At 44.7% G+C, this 15,545-nt stretch overlaps 1 protein-coding gene across 1 annotated transcript in view; it reads left to right on the top strand.

Annotated features, from left to right (window-relative positions):
* LOC108247354 (protein TANC1) overlaps positions 1-15,545 on the top strand; it is a 45,146-nt gene that overhangs the window by 18,164 nt on the left and 11,437 nt on the right. The window contains exons 7-16 of the mRNA XM_037979839.1: positions 663-779; positions 1,615-1,911; positions 3,342-3,445; positions 6,962-7,193; positions 8,363-8,529; positions 11,947-12,255; positions 13,451-13,651; positions 13,746-13,849; positions 15,006-15,114; positions 15,223-15,345. Of these exons, the coding sequence (XP_037835767.1) occupies positions 663-779; positions 1,615-1,911; positions 3,342-3,445; positions 6,962-7,193; positions 8,363-8,529; positions 11,947-12,255; positions 13,451-13,651; positions 13,746-13,849; positions 15,006-15,114; positions 15,223-15,345 (1,763 nt within the window). The remainder of the gene's footprint in view (positions 1-662; positions 780-1,614; positions 1,912-3,341; positions 3,446-6,961; positions 7,194-8,362; positions 8,530-11,946; positions 12,256-13,450; positions 13,652-13,745; positions 13,850-15,005; positions 15,115-15,222; positions 15,346-15,545) is intronic.

Here is a 15,545-nt window from a genome sequence, read left to right as displayed (position 1 = left end):
AAAAGCAGAAGACAAACACAGAGCTGGTTATCCTGAAGGTTTTATTAATTTTGTGTTTAAAGTCGAAGTTTTTTCCTGTAAAATTTCACCAACTGAAGGTCTCCAGGTTTGTTCTGGACGTCTTCAGTTTGAGGATCTCCTGGAGTCCTTCCTGCTCTGGTGCAAAAACTGCAAGAAAGCGTTATTATTTATTTTACGAAAAACTTCAGCTCAGTTGACCTTTGACCTCTGCAGCCCGAGTGGGTGTCCGGACAGGAACACGGGATGAGGGGGCAGAAATCTCATTTTTGAAACGCGTTATTTTTTTTTTCTCGGAGTGAAGCTGGCTCGGCGCCGTCACGGACAGCTGATCCGTGTTTTCTCTGGTTCTCACGACTCGGGGTGTCCTGCGGCGGCACGAAACATTTGGTCATTTCATATTCATGTCGGCTTGCAGGGCGTGAGATCTTCTCCCTTCCTCCCGTCTCGTTTCCTCAAGGACGGCGAGCGCGTGTCAGTAAAAAGCAGAGACTGTTTATGTGTCCCGTCTCCATGGATACGGTATTTGACAGGAGTATCTGCAGCATTCAAGTGTTTTTCTTTTATTTATTTATTTTTTTAACGCACATCTCTCTCTCTCGCTGACACTCTGGATTCTTTCCCCACCCTTTCGCTCTGCACAGCAACAAGCTCCACTCGGCTGGAGGATCTGGGTTTCCTGGACCACCCGAGGTCCGCCGGGCACCGGGGCTCGGTCCGTAAACACAACACGGCTGGACGCTCGAGTGACGACTCCAAAGGTATCGATCTCTGGCTTCACTTCAGGGTAAAAACATAAAAATAAAAAATTTAATTCCAGTTCAGATTGTTCCAAAAACACCAACAATCAATAAAATAAAGGCCCGGCGTTTCCTGAAGGAATGCATATCGCCCGCTGCCTGTCAGCCATTTGTGTGTTTGTAAATGGTGGTTAGCTGCGGCAGCCATCTTGAATTGGATTGACTCCAAAAGAAATCAGCTGTGGACGTCGATTCAGTCGTTTCTTTCCAGGATATTCATTAAAATTCCTCCTGTAGCTCAGATGCTAATCAGACCCTCCAGGATTTCTCAATGTTGCGATCGCAACTATTAACGCAAAATCAAGCACACCCTGCGAAATCGCAACTTTAACCCAATATTTATTGTTTCTAAAGTGATTCTCCACCGTTTCTGCGGTCTAGTCTCTTCTTTGTGGGTTTGTGTAGCGTGGAATACAAAATAACCCCAAATAACTCAGGAAGAAGACACGTGACGTCACTTCCTGCAGACCAGGGACAATCCAGAAATGCTCATGAATGTCAGTTTAGAAGCTATCAAAGTTCTCAAATAAAGCACCTTTTGAGAATGTCAATGTTTGTTGGGAATTATCTTACAAAACTAGAAGTATTTTTAGTTTATATATTAAAAGTAATGGTTGTTTATTGATTTTAGTCAAAAAAAAAACGCAACTTTTAGGAAAATGTCCCGCGAAATCAGGCATTTTAGGCGCAACAATCACAAGAAATGCCTGTGAAATCCTGGAGGGGCTGATTAACAGACATTAATACACGATGATCAAACAATCCGCCCCTAAACGGTTTGAACTTTGACCTTCAGGTCCGGGGAGGTTGGCGCCAATCAAACAGGCGGACATCATGCTGAAGCCGCTGCTGTTCGAAGTCCCCGGCGTCACGGCCGAGACGCCGTTCGTCGGCAGGGATTGGCTCTTCACGCGCCTGGAGGAGGTCCTGAAGAAAAGCAGCAGCTGCGAGGGCCGCGGCGCCGTCATCGTGGGCAACGCCGGGTCCGGCAAGACCGCCATCGTCTGGCGGCTGGTGGCGCTCAGCTGCCACGGCGTGCGGGCGCCGCACGGCGTCCCCGGCATGCCTCACAGCCCAGGCTCCTCCCCTAAATGTGAGACACCGGGGTTCAAACTTTAATCGTTCTGTAGTTCACACAAACATCAGCAGCAAGCCGGAGAAACTTTTCTGAGAACGCTGAGCGCCGAATGACTGAATGATGCTGAAAGTAGCCGAAGAAGCTAAAATGTCCCCAACTGACCAAGTTGTGGACATTAAAACGAGCAGAAAAACAGCTAAAGTGAGCAGAACAACAGCTAAAATGAGCAGAACAGTTAAAATTAGCTAAAGAAAGTCTAAAATGATCAGAACAACAGCTAAAATAAGCAGAACAACAGCTAAATTGAGCAGAGCAATGGCTAAAATGAGCCGAAGAAAGGCTAAAATGATCAGAACAACAGCTAAAATGAGCTGACAAAGGCTAAAATGAGCAGAGCAACAGCTAAAATGAGCAGAACAACAGCTAAAATGAGCCGAAGAAAGGCTAAAATGAGCCGAAAAACAGCTAAAATTAGCAGAACAGAGGCTAAAATGAGCAGAAGAACAGCTAAAATGAACAGAACAACAGTTAAAATGAGCAGAACAACAGCTAAAATGATTAGAACGAAGGCTAAAAGCTACAAGCAGCAGAAAAGTAGCTAGAGGCTAAAAGCTACCGAACAGATGCTAAAGCTGGAATTGGCAGACCAGCTGGTAAACTTGTAGGTGTTATTTGAGAAACAAACATTTAAGCTAAAATGGTCAGAACAGCACCTAAAAGTAGCAAAACAGAAGCTAAAAGATTTTCAACACTGTAAAATATCAAAACTAGCTGAAATGAGCCAAACTGGTGCTAGAATGGGCTAAATTGTAGCTAAAATTAGGAAATGGTAATACAAAACAGATGCTAAAATCCAAACGAGCAAAACTGCAGCTAAAAGCTAATAAAGCAGAGCAGTAGCTAAAAGCAGAAGACAAACACAGAGCTGGTTATCCTGAAGGTTTTATTAATTTTGTGTTTAAAGTCGAAGTTTTTTCCTGTAAAATTTCACCAACTGGGTCAAACAATCTCCGGAGTTCTCCCCCGAGGTTCGGCTGCTGATTGCTGCTTCCTAAGTGGATTCAGATTGTTGATTTTTCTCTCCTGAGTGGCACCGGAATCGTTCTTTTGTCTCAAAAACAACAACAACAACAAAAAGACGAGACAAATAACTCCTGCGGATGGATTGTGCACGTAATGAAATCGAATAAAAATAGAAACGGTTTTATATTTTTATTTATAAATCTGTTTTTCAGCCTGAACGTGCGACACAACGAGGAGCTGTTGTCACATTAAAGGGCGAAGCAGCAAACGAAAAGCAGGATTTCATTTATTTTTCATTATTTACTGATTTCTCTGCAGTTTGTTGTTTTATTTGAAGTTTAACATCATTTCTCCTCGAATGAAACACTCTCACTGCGGTTTTTAGCCACACTTCACTCACGGCAGCTTTCTGCTCTTTGCAGCTGCAGGGAAAGCAGCCGAAACCCAGTCCAACCAGAACCCGGCTGCCGGAACCGGGGAGACTCCGGCTCTGAGGAAGGAGGCCGCCAGAGGCCTCGCTGCCAAGGTAACAGCAGCTAACAGCAGCTAAAAGGAGCAAAACCTGAGCTAAACCACAGCTGAAAGCAAACATTTGAAAAGCTACAACTTAAAGCATAACAGTAGCTTAAAGCTTAATGTTGCTAGAAGCTAACTGTAGCTAAACACTAGCTAAAAGCTGAAACTGGCAAAACTTTACCTAAGAGTTTAAAACAGCAAAAATGTAGCTAAAGGGCTAAAATTAAAAGAAACAAGAGCTCAGAGCTAAATATAGTGAAACTATAGCTGAAAGCTAATTTTAGCTAAACCATAGCTAAAAGTTGAAACTCTGTTGAAAGCTGTACCTAAAAGCTTAAAATAGCGAAGCCATTGCTGAAAGTTAAAATTACCAAAAGAGTTGCTTAAAGCTAAATGTAGTAAACCTGTAGCTAAAAAACTAAAATAAGCGAAACAATAGCTTAAAAGCTGAATGTTGCAAACATCTGCTAAAAGCTAATTGTAGCAAACTGGTAGTTAAAAGTTGAAGTTAGCAAGACCGTAGCTGAAAGCTAAAATTAGCAAAACTGTGTCTTTAGGCTGAATGTTGCAAATCTGTAGCTAAACACTAAAATTAGCAAATCAATAGCTAAAAGCTAAAGCATAGTTTAGATCTGAATGTTGTGAACAGCAGCTAAAAGCTAAATGTAGCAAAACTGTAGCTAAAAGTTTAAGTTGGCAAAACTATACCTAAGAGCTTCAAATAGCAAAAATGTAGCTAAAGTGCTAAAATTAGAAAACCTGTAGCTAAGAGCTAAATTTAGCAAAACTGTAATTAAAAGTTGAAATTAGAAAAACAGCTAAGAGCTACATGTAGCAAAACCATAGTTAAAAGCTAACATTAGCAAATCTAAAATCTAAAACCAGCTAATCAATAGCTTAAAGCTAAATGTAGCTAACATTAGCTGAAAGGACAAAAACAAAGCAGGTTTGCTGAAGTAGATTCCAGAGAAAAATGTTTCCGGACTGGAAAAGATTTCTGCTTCTCTGGGGAAAGTTTTTGTAAATAAAGTTACACAATTCAAAAATGGGGAGGAGCTTATTAGTCCGGACTGAGGATTAAAGTTGCACAAAGTCTGCCGAAGCAGCTTCTAAAAGTAAAAAAGAATCAAGGCGGGTGATAATGTAACTGCCTGTGTCTTTGTGGGTTTTTTTGGTTTGTTTGTTAGCAAACGTTTCAGAAAGAAATCAATTCAAGATGGCCGCCACAGCCTAAACTCTCCATGTGTTTTGCAGATACTGAGCTCCAGTTTGACGCGGTAGTAGCTGAGAGTCCCTCTGCGGCGGGCAATATGCATTCCTCTGATATCTGCAGCCTTATTAAGGTCGTTTCTTTTTCATCCTGATCGACAGAAACGAGAGAAAACAACTTTCCTGCCTCTGCAAACGCCCTCGCCGTTTCACAACACAACATTATCATTCCCTGAAGGAATGCTTGTCGCCCGCCGCCGCAGTCTGAAGAACTGCTGCAAACCCCACGGCTCCGTAGGAGCAAACTATAAGAAAACGAGGGATGACTCAATACTTTTACGCCAAGCTGCGTGCAGAAATTATAGAGCAAGATGAGTCATTTTGTGTTTTTATTTTTTGTTTGTTTGTTTGTTTTTTTCTTCCAATTCAGCAAATCTCAGCAGAACGTTTACGATGAAACACAAAAACCAAACCTGAGGGGTTTCAGATTCAGGAAAAAAGGGAGCCGGGTCGATCATCCCCTTGTGTTTTTACAGCAGAAACGAACGTCTGTGTTTTCAGTTTCTGTGTGCGGCGCGTGAAACCCTCGCCAAGGATTCTGCTTTTGAGCAAACATCCTCGCCGTCACCGGCAGCCGGACCGGTTCCCATGGAAACTCTTATTGAGGCCAAGTTAGTAAATTTAGAAGCTTCCATGTCATCTGTGCGATGCTCTCTGCAGCATGTTCTACATGTGCCCAGAAACCGGGAGGAACACTTTGACATCAGTGTCAAATTTAACCGATCCGTCCTCCTGCGTTGCATCCTAAATGTCTGCCGTTAAAGGCGGCGGGTGATATGCATTCCCTTAAAAGAACGTCGGGCTTTTAATTAAAGCTGCATTTTGCTTCACTTTAAATAATTTATGACCCCATGCCGCTTCGATCGTCGCTGCTTCAGCAGATATGAAGTTTCCATTCGAGCCTCCTGATTGGTCCGTTTCAAAAAACTCAATCCTAACCTGAAACATCAATCTCAAAATGCTTCTTGTGTTATAAAAGGCCTGTTATTTATCTTTTATTTTATTTGCAAAGAGACGCCTCCTGCAGCTTCGGTTTAGCGCCTCTTCAGCCGAACGTGTAACTAAATATGTAGAAACTCGTTCCTGCAGACATGCAGAACCGCTCAGCCGGTTCTGGGTCTTGTGAGATTAGCAGGATTAGCATCGGAGCTAAACGAATGCCCGGTGTTACATCGCACCTCTGATTTCAGCCCACCTGCCTCTGAAGCTCGAGGTGTTGCTGAGACGATAAACCGGCCCTAAAACACGGAGTTTAAAGGATTGCACGTCGCCCGCCGCCTCTCACGCTGGACTTTCAGACTAAAATCGTCTCGCGTTGAGAAATGATGGCGTCAAACTGTGAAACTCCACACTCAGAGCAGGTGTTGAGGACGACTCTCAGCTACTACCAAGCCAAGTTTAAGCTGAATATCTGTCAAATCGACCGAATTATAGCTTTCTTTGTGCCTCCAAGTTGGCTGCAGCAGCCATCTTGAATAGATGTAAGTTCAGACAAAGATCAGGCAGGTCTGAGGGGACGACTCTCAGCTACTACCACAGCAAGTTTTAGGTCAGTATCTGTAAAACTGACTGAGCTGTAAGTCGATTAGCTGTCTCGGCCATCAGGTTGAGTTGTAGAGGTGTGTCCTGTGATTGTTTCCTGAAAGGTCCACGACAATCCATCCAGCGGTTCGGGAGATATTTTGCTAACAGACACAGATAATTACACATTCACTTGTTTTATTTCCAATAAAGTACATATCTGCCAACCGTCCCACAGTTAGTCCCCCCGTCCCTTGTCCCGCATCACCCTGTGCGGGATGGCCAAAAGTCCCGCATGTGGCCCTCACACACCACACTTTGTATTTCTCACGCAAAAAAAACACACACACAGCCTTTTTGTCACTTTAACGCTATATTTAGCGAGTTTTCAGATCCCTCTAGCATTTTTTTAAAGCGACTAGCGACAAATCTACTGACTTTGGCGGCTAAATGTGAGAAAGCACTCATTCTGCAGCGTGCCGTAAGCCCCGCCCACTTCCCCAAGCACTGACAGCTGTCAATCTCCCAGCAGAGAGGAGACCCGCTCCAGTCTGCGTCCACAGTGGCGCTCACGCGCTCCCCCTCGAGCACGCGCGGGGGCAGGATTGTTTTCGTGCGAGTCGTGTTGTCATCTGATGACAGAGAGCTAAAGATGGAGAGGCAGAACGCTATGTTGTCCCACACTGACATTCCCAAATGTTGGCAAGTATGTAAAATGTTACCTGTTTCCTTCCAGGTGGTGTCGTACCATTTCTGCCAGGCGGACAACACCTACACCTGCCTGGTCCCGGAGTTCGTGCACAGCGTCGCCGCCCTGCTGGCCAGAGCGCCTCAGCTCGCCGCCTACAGAGAGCTGCTGGTCCAAGAACCGCACCTGCAGAACACGCTCAGCTTGCGCTCCTGCGTCCAGGACCCCATGGCCGCCTTCAGGAAGGGAGTCCTGGAGCCGCTCGCCGGGTTACGCAAAGGTGGCCGCCGAGGAATGCATGTCGCCCGCCGCCCTTCGGGGCCAGGGTTTCAGATCGGCTCGTGCTGAGGGATGATGGGAGTTGTGGCCATTTTGGACAAATCTTGTAAATGTTGCTCAGAGCTTGTGTCGGTTGGAGCCATTTATGATTAGCTGTGGCGGCCATCTTGTGGATGGCCTGCAGACTAAACATCTGTTTTAGTTTCAGCTCGTTGGTTGTTGTCCCTCGTTTGGGTCGATGATTTGAGTGTGAAGCAGATGCATACGTGCCAACCGTCCCACATTTAGTCCCCCCTGTCTCTTGTCCCGCATTTGGCCCTCACACGCCACACTTTGTATTTCTCACGCACGCACACAGCCTTTTTGTCACTTTAACGCTACATTTAGCAAGTTTTCAGATCCCTCTAGCATTTTTTTAAAGCCACTAGCGACAAATCTGGTGACTTTGGTGGCTAAATGTGAGAAAGCACTCATTCTGCAGCGTGCCGTAAGCCCCCGCCCACTTCCCCCCAAGCACTGACAGCTATGTTGTCCCACATTGACATTCCCAAATGTTGGCAAGTATGCAGATGTTTGGTCATTTTGCAGGGTTTTAAAGTCATAAAGGAGTTAGAGGAGACTTATTAGCCTTCCCATGATGCACCTCTTCAGCCGGATGAGGCGTTATTACAGCCAGGTCCTCCTCAGTCTGAGGACAGGAGTGTTTTCTGTCTCCTCCGTCTCTATTAAAGATCAAACAGAGGGTGTGTGAGTGCGGTCCTGCAGAAATGGGTCGACAGCTTCGATGATGTGAAACACAACGGATGTTTCCTGCCTCAGAAGCCGGTTAGCGTCGTTAGCTCCTCTTCCGTTTAAGCTGCTTCCTTTCCTTTAAAATATCCGTGTCCGTCCGCGCTCGCCTGTTAGCGAAATATCTCCTGGACCTGCGGAGACGGACTTCAACGAAGCTAAAGTTTTGGGTGGTAGTAGCCAAGTGTGTCCCTGACGCACATCCTGAGAGATCTTAGAGAAACTTTGGCGTGCGAGGCAGCGAGTGATAAGCATTCCTTTAGTTCTGAATGACTTTGAGCTGAAGGTTTTATTCGATCTTGTTTTTATTTGTATATTTTTTGTCTCTAAAGCTCTCCGGTTGTTTTTTCCTCACGCTCGGCCTTCTGCTTGGCGTTTCAGAGCGACGGCTGCCCGAGGAAGACTACATCATCCTGGTCGACAGCCTCAATGAAGCCGAGTTCCACAAGCCGGACTACGGGGACACGATCGCCACCTTCATCACCAAAATCATCTCCAAGTTCCCCGCCTGGCTGAAGCTGGTGGTCACGGTCCGGACGGGGCTGGTGGTGAGCCGCTCGCCGCTCGCTGCTCTCCTGGCGTCTCGTTAGCCTCGTTCAGGTCGTGCGGGACGCGTTTTAATGACGGCTCCTCCACCAGCTGGGTCTCCCTCACCAGAAACTAAATTCCTCAAACTTTCAGCCGTTCTTACATCAAAACCTTCGGCTCGTTCAGCTGACGGCTGCTGCCACTTTTGGTTTTTGTAACTTTTATACTTTTTAAAATATTTGACTTTATTTATAAGAAAATTCTCCACAGAAATAAATGAAGACTCTTTGTTCTCTTTGAAATCTGCTTCTGCTGCTGCTTCTGTCTTCTTAGGCTACTTTTAGCTTTTAGCTACCATTCTGCCACTTTTAGCTGATTTTAATTGTAGCACCTTTAGCTACTTTTAGCTACAGTTTTGCTAGCATTAACAAATGTTTTGATAATTTTAGCTTCAGTACATCTTTTGTTACTTTTAGCTACCGCTTTGCTAATTTCAGCTCCTGTTTTGGCTTCAAATGCTACTTTTAGCTGTTAGCTACCATTCTGCTACTTTTAGCTGTTCAATACAGTTTTGTAAACTTTTTAGCTAATTTTAATTTTAGCACCTTTTGTTACTTTTAGCTACACTTTTGCTAATTTCAGCTCCTGTTTCGGCTTCGAATGCTACTTTTAGCTGTTAGCTACCATTCTGCTATGTTTAGCTGTTAGCTATTGCTTTGCTCCTGCTACAGTTTTTATTACTTTTAGCTACAGTTTTGCTAGCATTAACAAATGTTTTGATAATTTTAGCTTCAGTTCATCTTTTGCTACCTTTAGCTACCGCTTTGCTAATTTCAGCTCCTGTTTTGGCTTTGAATGCTACTTTTAGCTGTTAGCTACCATTCTGCTACTTTTAGCTGTTAGCTATCACTTAGCTCCTGCTACAGTTTTGCTAATTTTAGCCTTTCAGTTTCTGTTTTGCTACTTTAACGTGTTAACATCCTTTAACACTCAGCTGCTGTTTTGATTATTTTAGCTACGGTTCTGCAGCTTTTAGCTAGTTTTAGCTTTTTGTTTGAACTTTGCTCTTAGCTTTTAGCTTGTGCTAAATCAAATTATAGCTCTCAGTGTTCTCACAAGAAAAAGCAATTTTTCCAAACTGCTAAATGACTTTTCTGAAGACGGTGAGATGTTAGAGCTAAAAGAAGCAGAAACATCAGCTAAAAACTAAAACACTAGCTAAAACCTAACCCTATTTAAAAGTCAAAAGTAGCAAAATCTAAAAGCTAAAAATCAGATAAATAGACAAAAAAAGGAGTCAGATTTCGAGGAGAACCATGTTTTAGATGCTATGAAGTGAAACGTTTGGTTGTGTGAGCAGCTAAAGCCTGCAGGAGTAGCTCGATGCTAATAAACATGTGGAAAAATAAAAAAACAAAGCGGTAGTGAGAACGCTGACTCACAACAAATCTTCACACTTTGCTCAGCACCGAAGACCTTTGTTTCTGCACTTTCTCAAAAAGAAACAACAACTTTCTGCGTCTGCCACTTGAATCGGAGCCCGCAGACGTTTTTTCACGAGCGACGAAGCTCTCCGCAGCTTCCTCTGAGGAGCAGATCGTCTTAAAACGACATCCGCCATCAGAATAAATCAGAGCCGCTCTTCCCCCGCCTATAAAACGCTTCAGTTTTAGCTCATGTATTTTGTTCCCTTCTCTTGTCCACTTTACTCTGCATAATTTACAGATTTCGCTTTGGATTCTTTCTCAGGGCGACAGAAATAATGAAATCTGGAGTTTTTTGCATCAGTTGCATCTCGATGAGCTTCCAACCCGTCGAGGAGATGCTGCAGATACTTGCACACAGAGTGAAAAGCTAACTGTTGTGCTTTTTCCCGCCTCTCTCCGGTCCGATGTGTTTTCTCAATCTGGGCCGGTAATCCCGCCAAACAGCAGACGCATCTGTCCAACGCCGGAGCTGAGCCTCCAAATGCTGCGCGGATTACGCCCTGAACGCACCGTAATGCTTCCCGGAGCCTGCCGGGAGTCTGACAGCCCGCCAGACGGTTACATAATTAAATCAGTGTTTGGAAGGAAACTAAACACGCTCAGGGTCATTTTCTGCAGGTTGCATCGCTAAAACTTCAAGTTCTAAAAATAAAAATAGGTCCCTTCTTTCCCTTCTGCAGTAGCTCTGATTTTTCATTAGATTGCTCAGTTTTCCCACCAAAACAAAATGAGTAGGTGAGATTTGCGGCCGCCATCTTGCTAAGTGCTCCACGCATCACTCTGAACCTTTTACATGTTGAAGCCACACCTTGTGCTGTGTCTTCAGCCCACAAATGCACCGAAAAATCCTAATTTTACTTAAATAAACAGGAGAAAAGAGCCTCCCACCACACCTGGTCAGTACTTCACACGTCTGCTACCAGTTTAATATCTTAAACTTGTGTAATGTCGTCTTTTTCCTCATAACTGTGGAACTAAAGCTATCATAAAATACAGTTGGAGCTCATATTCTACTCATGTCAAAATCCAAGGACGAATTCGAGTCTTAAACATAAATTTAAAAGTCTCAGTAGCTTAACGGTCTGTATATAAAAAAATTAACTTATTCCACAGATTTGGAGCAGCATTTAATAAATCCTGATCACGTTTATTTCTTAATTCAAAGCTTGGAAGATCTAAGAGAAGCTTGTTGGTTAACCGGAGTGTTGAGGAGATTAAATAAATATGAAACTGTTTAAAAGTTGAAATGGACCAAAATTACAAAGTCACAGTTTTGATGAGCTGCAGCATCCTGAACGGTTGATTCTGGGCTAAAAATAAAAATAAAAATAAAAAGATGCCGCTCATGTTTCTGAAAGATATGAATTTACCAAATTTACAGTTGTGTGTAACCTATTTCCTGTCAGTGATGCGTAATGCTCAGCGATGAAACGTGACGCCACGATCTCTGAAAACTCGTGGCCAAACATTGGGCTCTTCGTCTTCATTTAGCTTTTTTTTACTCGCACATTTATGGTCCGCTGCCACGCTGGGAGTATTTAAGGACACCCACGTAGCACCTGGCAAGATGGCGGCTCAGAGCCTCAGTTTACCGTAGACTGCGCTGTGGTTGTGTCTGTTCTAGAGCATCTATTTCTGTGTGTTTGCCAACCAGTTTGCAGGAATTGTCGTTTAATAATCTGGATTATATTTCCCGTTTTTCTGATGAAGATCTGGTGTATGTTTTTGGTTATTTTAGCTGTTTTTTTGGCCGATGTCAAACAATGGAGGGCAGCGAGCTGAAATGTGAATGTGAGTCACTGCAACACGATTTACTGTACTCCTTCCTGTGGCTCTGCGTGACTCACAGGCAGCAGCTTCTGCGTTTCGGCTCCTTTCAGCTGCTAATTCATCAAAGCCATCCAACCTACAGTTCTTTAAAAGCCCGAGGTGTTTGTGCCTGTCGTGCAGGAAATCACCACGCTCCTCCCCTTCTCCGGCATTTCCCTGGACATCCTGCCGGACAGCAGCGACCTGGGAGCCGACCTGAGCGACTACGTCCACCACCGGGTCGGCGGCAGCAGCCAGATCGCCGCCAACGTCACCACGCCGACGGGCTCCGCTCCCGACCCGCTGCTTCTGAGCAAGTTCAGCAGCCACCTGTCGACCCGGAGCCACGGCTCCGTCCTCTACCTGCAGCTGATCCTGGATCTGTTCCACAAGGGTCACCTGGCCCTGAAGGGAGGGAACTACCTGGTGGTGCCGGTCTCCCTGTCCGAGGTGAGACGTTTGGATTTTGTTGCATGAAACGCGGATTAATCTAAAGGGTTTAATCCTCTCGGTCCTTTTACTGTTGAACTTTCGAACTTGCCCATTATTATCGGGTTCTGAAATGATTCAAATCTGACCTGAAGGGAACAAAAAAACACTCTTTATTCAACATCCAGCAGGTTGTAGAACCTCCTCCAGCAGCAGAACTCTCAGTGGGTTCCTGGTTGTGGAGGAGCTGTGGCCCACTCTTCTTTCCAGCGTTGCTTCAGCTCTCTGAGGTTCTGGTTCTGGTTCTGGACCGTTCTGCTGTGTTTGGGATCATTGTCCTGTTTGTCGGACAGATGGCCTCACATCTGACTCCAGAATCAGCCCAAACCATCAGCCCTCCACCACCGTGCTGACAGCTGCAGTGCATTCTGGGTAAACATCTGTCCTCTGGTCTGGTTCCTTCAAGTCGAGCTGCCATGTTGTTTTTAGAGAGAAGAGGCTTTAACCTTTGACCTTTAACCTGCTGACTGAGGCCTGTAGAGTCTGAGATGGAGCTCATTGCACGGTCTGACCTTCAGGGTGGACTGTATCTTTCTCTCTGTAGAACGATGAACTCCAGATCGTCTGGAAATGACCTTTGACCCTTCATTGCTGGTCATTGCTGATGTCTTTCAGCCCTGGCGTTGTGCTAACACACACCTGGAGCTCCTGAGCAGCAGAACCTGCTCCTGAGGCTGGAACCAGGTTCTGTTTCTGTCGGGTTCGAGTTAAATAAGAGAACGTGGCTCGTTGATAACCGGATGCTGCCCACCTTCGGTTTAAGAAGGGGAACTCGAACAACGAGCCTTCAGAGGTTCGAGGTGAATCGAGATGAAATCCAAATAACCGAACTTCCAGCTCGATTATTAATATTTCAAAGCTCCTAAAATCAGGATGGATAACAGACGTAGCAGCTCAGATCCCGGGGAGGAAAAGGAGGCCAACAAGCTGGCGAGCTTCTGTTGTTTCCGTCTTGCAGCAGATGCTTTCTGTGGTCCAGATGATCTAATTAGTGTTTACAATGAACCCATGTAAGACAAACATCTGACATGTGAGACTTTTCGACTTTGGGCCAGCTGCGTGTGTTCCGACTTTGGGCCAGCTGCGTGTTTGTTGTTTAAATATACAATAAAGTTGCGTGTTTTGACTCTAACCGTGTCTCGTTAATGACTGTTAGGTGTACCTGCTGATGTGCCGTGTGAGCTTCCCAGAGAAGGACGTCTTCGAGCGGGTTCTTCCCGTGCTAAACGTGGCTCTGGCGTCTCTGCACCCGCTGACTGACGAGCAAATGTTCAGGGCGCTGAACGCAGGCAGCGTGACGGGGGAGCTGGAGTGGAGCGACTTCCAGCAGAGTTTGGACAGTCTGGCCGGATTCATGGTAAGAGTCCCGGCGCTCGGGTTGGAGTCCGGAGGTGAAGGACTCGATTTGTCTGATTTGCGTTAAACGCGTTATTTTACCCTGTTCTTTGAAGGTCAGGCGCAGGGACGGCACACGGATGCTGTGTCACCCCTCCTTCAGGGAGTGGCTGGTCTGGAGGGCCGATGGGGAAAGTACAGACTTCCTGTGCGACCCGAGGTGAGGTCAAAGGTCAAACCTTCCCCGTCAGAAGGTTCCTAAGAGTCATTCAGTTCAGGTTTGATTGAGAACGTAAAACAAATGTTACATCGAGAACGAGAGAAGATTTCGTGAAACCTAAAAGAAGCGGAACACGAGCTGAAGCAGAAAAATGCTAAAAGTAACAAAAATGCTAAAAGTAGCAAGTCGCTAGCTAATACTAAAAGTAAACGTTAAGGCTAAAAGTATCAAAGATGGCCTAAAACTATCACAAGGTCAGCTAGAAGCTAAAAGTAGCTGAAGGACGGCTAAAAACAAAATTCCGAAAGACTAGCTAAAAGTTAAATGTAGCAGAACATAAAAGGAAAGCAGCAAAACACTAACTAAAAGCTAAAAGTAACAATAGGCTAGCTATACGCTGATTGTAATGAAATGCTAGCTAAAAGCTAAAAGTAGCAATAGGCTAGCTATAAGGTAAATGTAATAAAATACTAGCTAAAAGCTAAAAGTAGCAATATGCTAGCTATAAGCTGATTCTAATGAAATGCTAGCCTAACCCTAACCCTAAAAGCTAAAAGTAACAATAGGCTAGCTAAAAGCTGATTTAAAAAAAATGTTAGCTAAAAGCTAAAAGTAGCAATATGCTAGCTATAAGCTAAATGTAATAAAATACTAGCTAAAAGCTAAAAGTAGCAATATGCTAGCTATAAGCTGACTGTAATAAAATGCTAGCTAAAAGCTAAAAGCAGCAATATGCTAGCTATAAGCTGATTGTAAGGAAATGCTAGCTAAAAGATAAAAGATAAAATTAGCAATGTGCTTATTAAAAGCAAAACATATCAAAGATTAGTTAAAACTATCAAAAAGTAGCAAAGTAGCAAAAGGCTAATCAAAAGCTAAAACTAGCAGAATAGTAGCTAAAACTAAAAACTAGCCTAAAAAGACGAAAAGATAGCCAGCTTGCTAAAGCAGATTTTAAAGAGAACAAAGTTTTTGAAAGAATTGAGACTTTTGCTGCTTTTAACTTCTAGCTAGTTTTTTGCTACTTTTAGTTAGCAACTTCTAGCTTTTAGCTAGTGTTTCGCTCCTTTTGCCTGTAACAAATTCACTCTGAAGTGTTGCAGAAAATACAAATTAAAACCTGTCTTGACCCTAAATGCTGTGGATGTGTCCCCAGGAGCGGCCACGCCCTCCTGGCCTTCATGTTCTCCAGACAGGAGGGGAAGCTGAACCGGCAGCAGACCATGGAACTGGGACACCACATCCTGAAGGCTCACATATTCAAGGTCAGAGGAGCTGAAGGGAGCTTCTGGTTCCTGAAGGCCTCTCGGGAAGATCCTGCTTTCATGTGACTGTGTCCTGCAGATCTGAGCAGGTTCTTATCTGTCCCACAGGGTCTGAGCAAGAAGACCGGAGTGTCCTCCAGCGTCCTCCAGGCCATGTGGATCAACTGCAGCACCGACAGTCTGTCTGCTGCTCTGGGTTCCCTGAGGAACCTGTACACCCCGAACATCAAGGTGACGTTCTGCAGAGCTCCTCATTATCTGAGGCTTCTTCAGTGGAGGAGCTCTAAACCCGGTCCTGTTTGGAGTTCTAAACCCGGTCCTGTTAGGAGCTCTAAACCCGGTCCTGTTTGGAGTTCTAAACCCGGTCCTGTTTGGAGTTCTAAACCCGGTCCTGTTAGGAGCTCTAAACCCGGTCCTGTTAGGAGCTCTAA

Source organism: Kryptolebias marmoratus, linkage group LG15 (assembly GCF_001649575.2).
Source record: "Kryptolebias marmoratus isolate JLee-2015 linkage group LG15, ASM164957v2, whole genome shotgun sequence".
Taxonomy (NCBI): domain Eukaryota; kingdom Metazoa; phylum Chordata; class Actinopteri; order Cyprinodontiformes; family Rivulidae; genus Kryptolebias; species Kryptolebias marmoratus.
The sequence above is the reverse complement of the archived record's forward strand: the minus strand, read 5'-3'. Positions and strand labels throughout refer to the sequence as shown.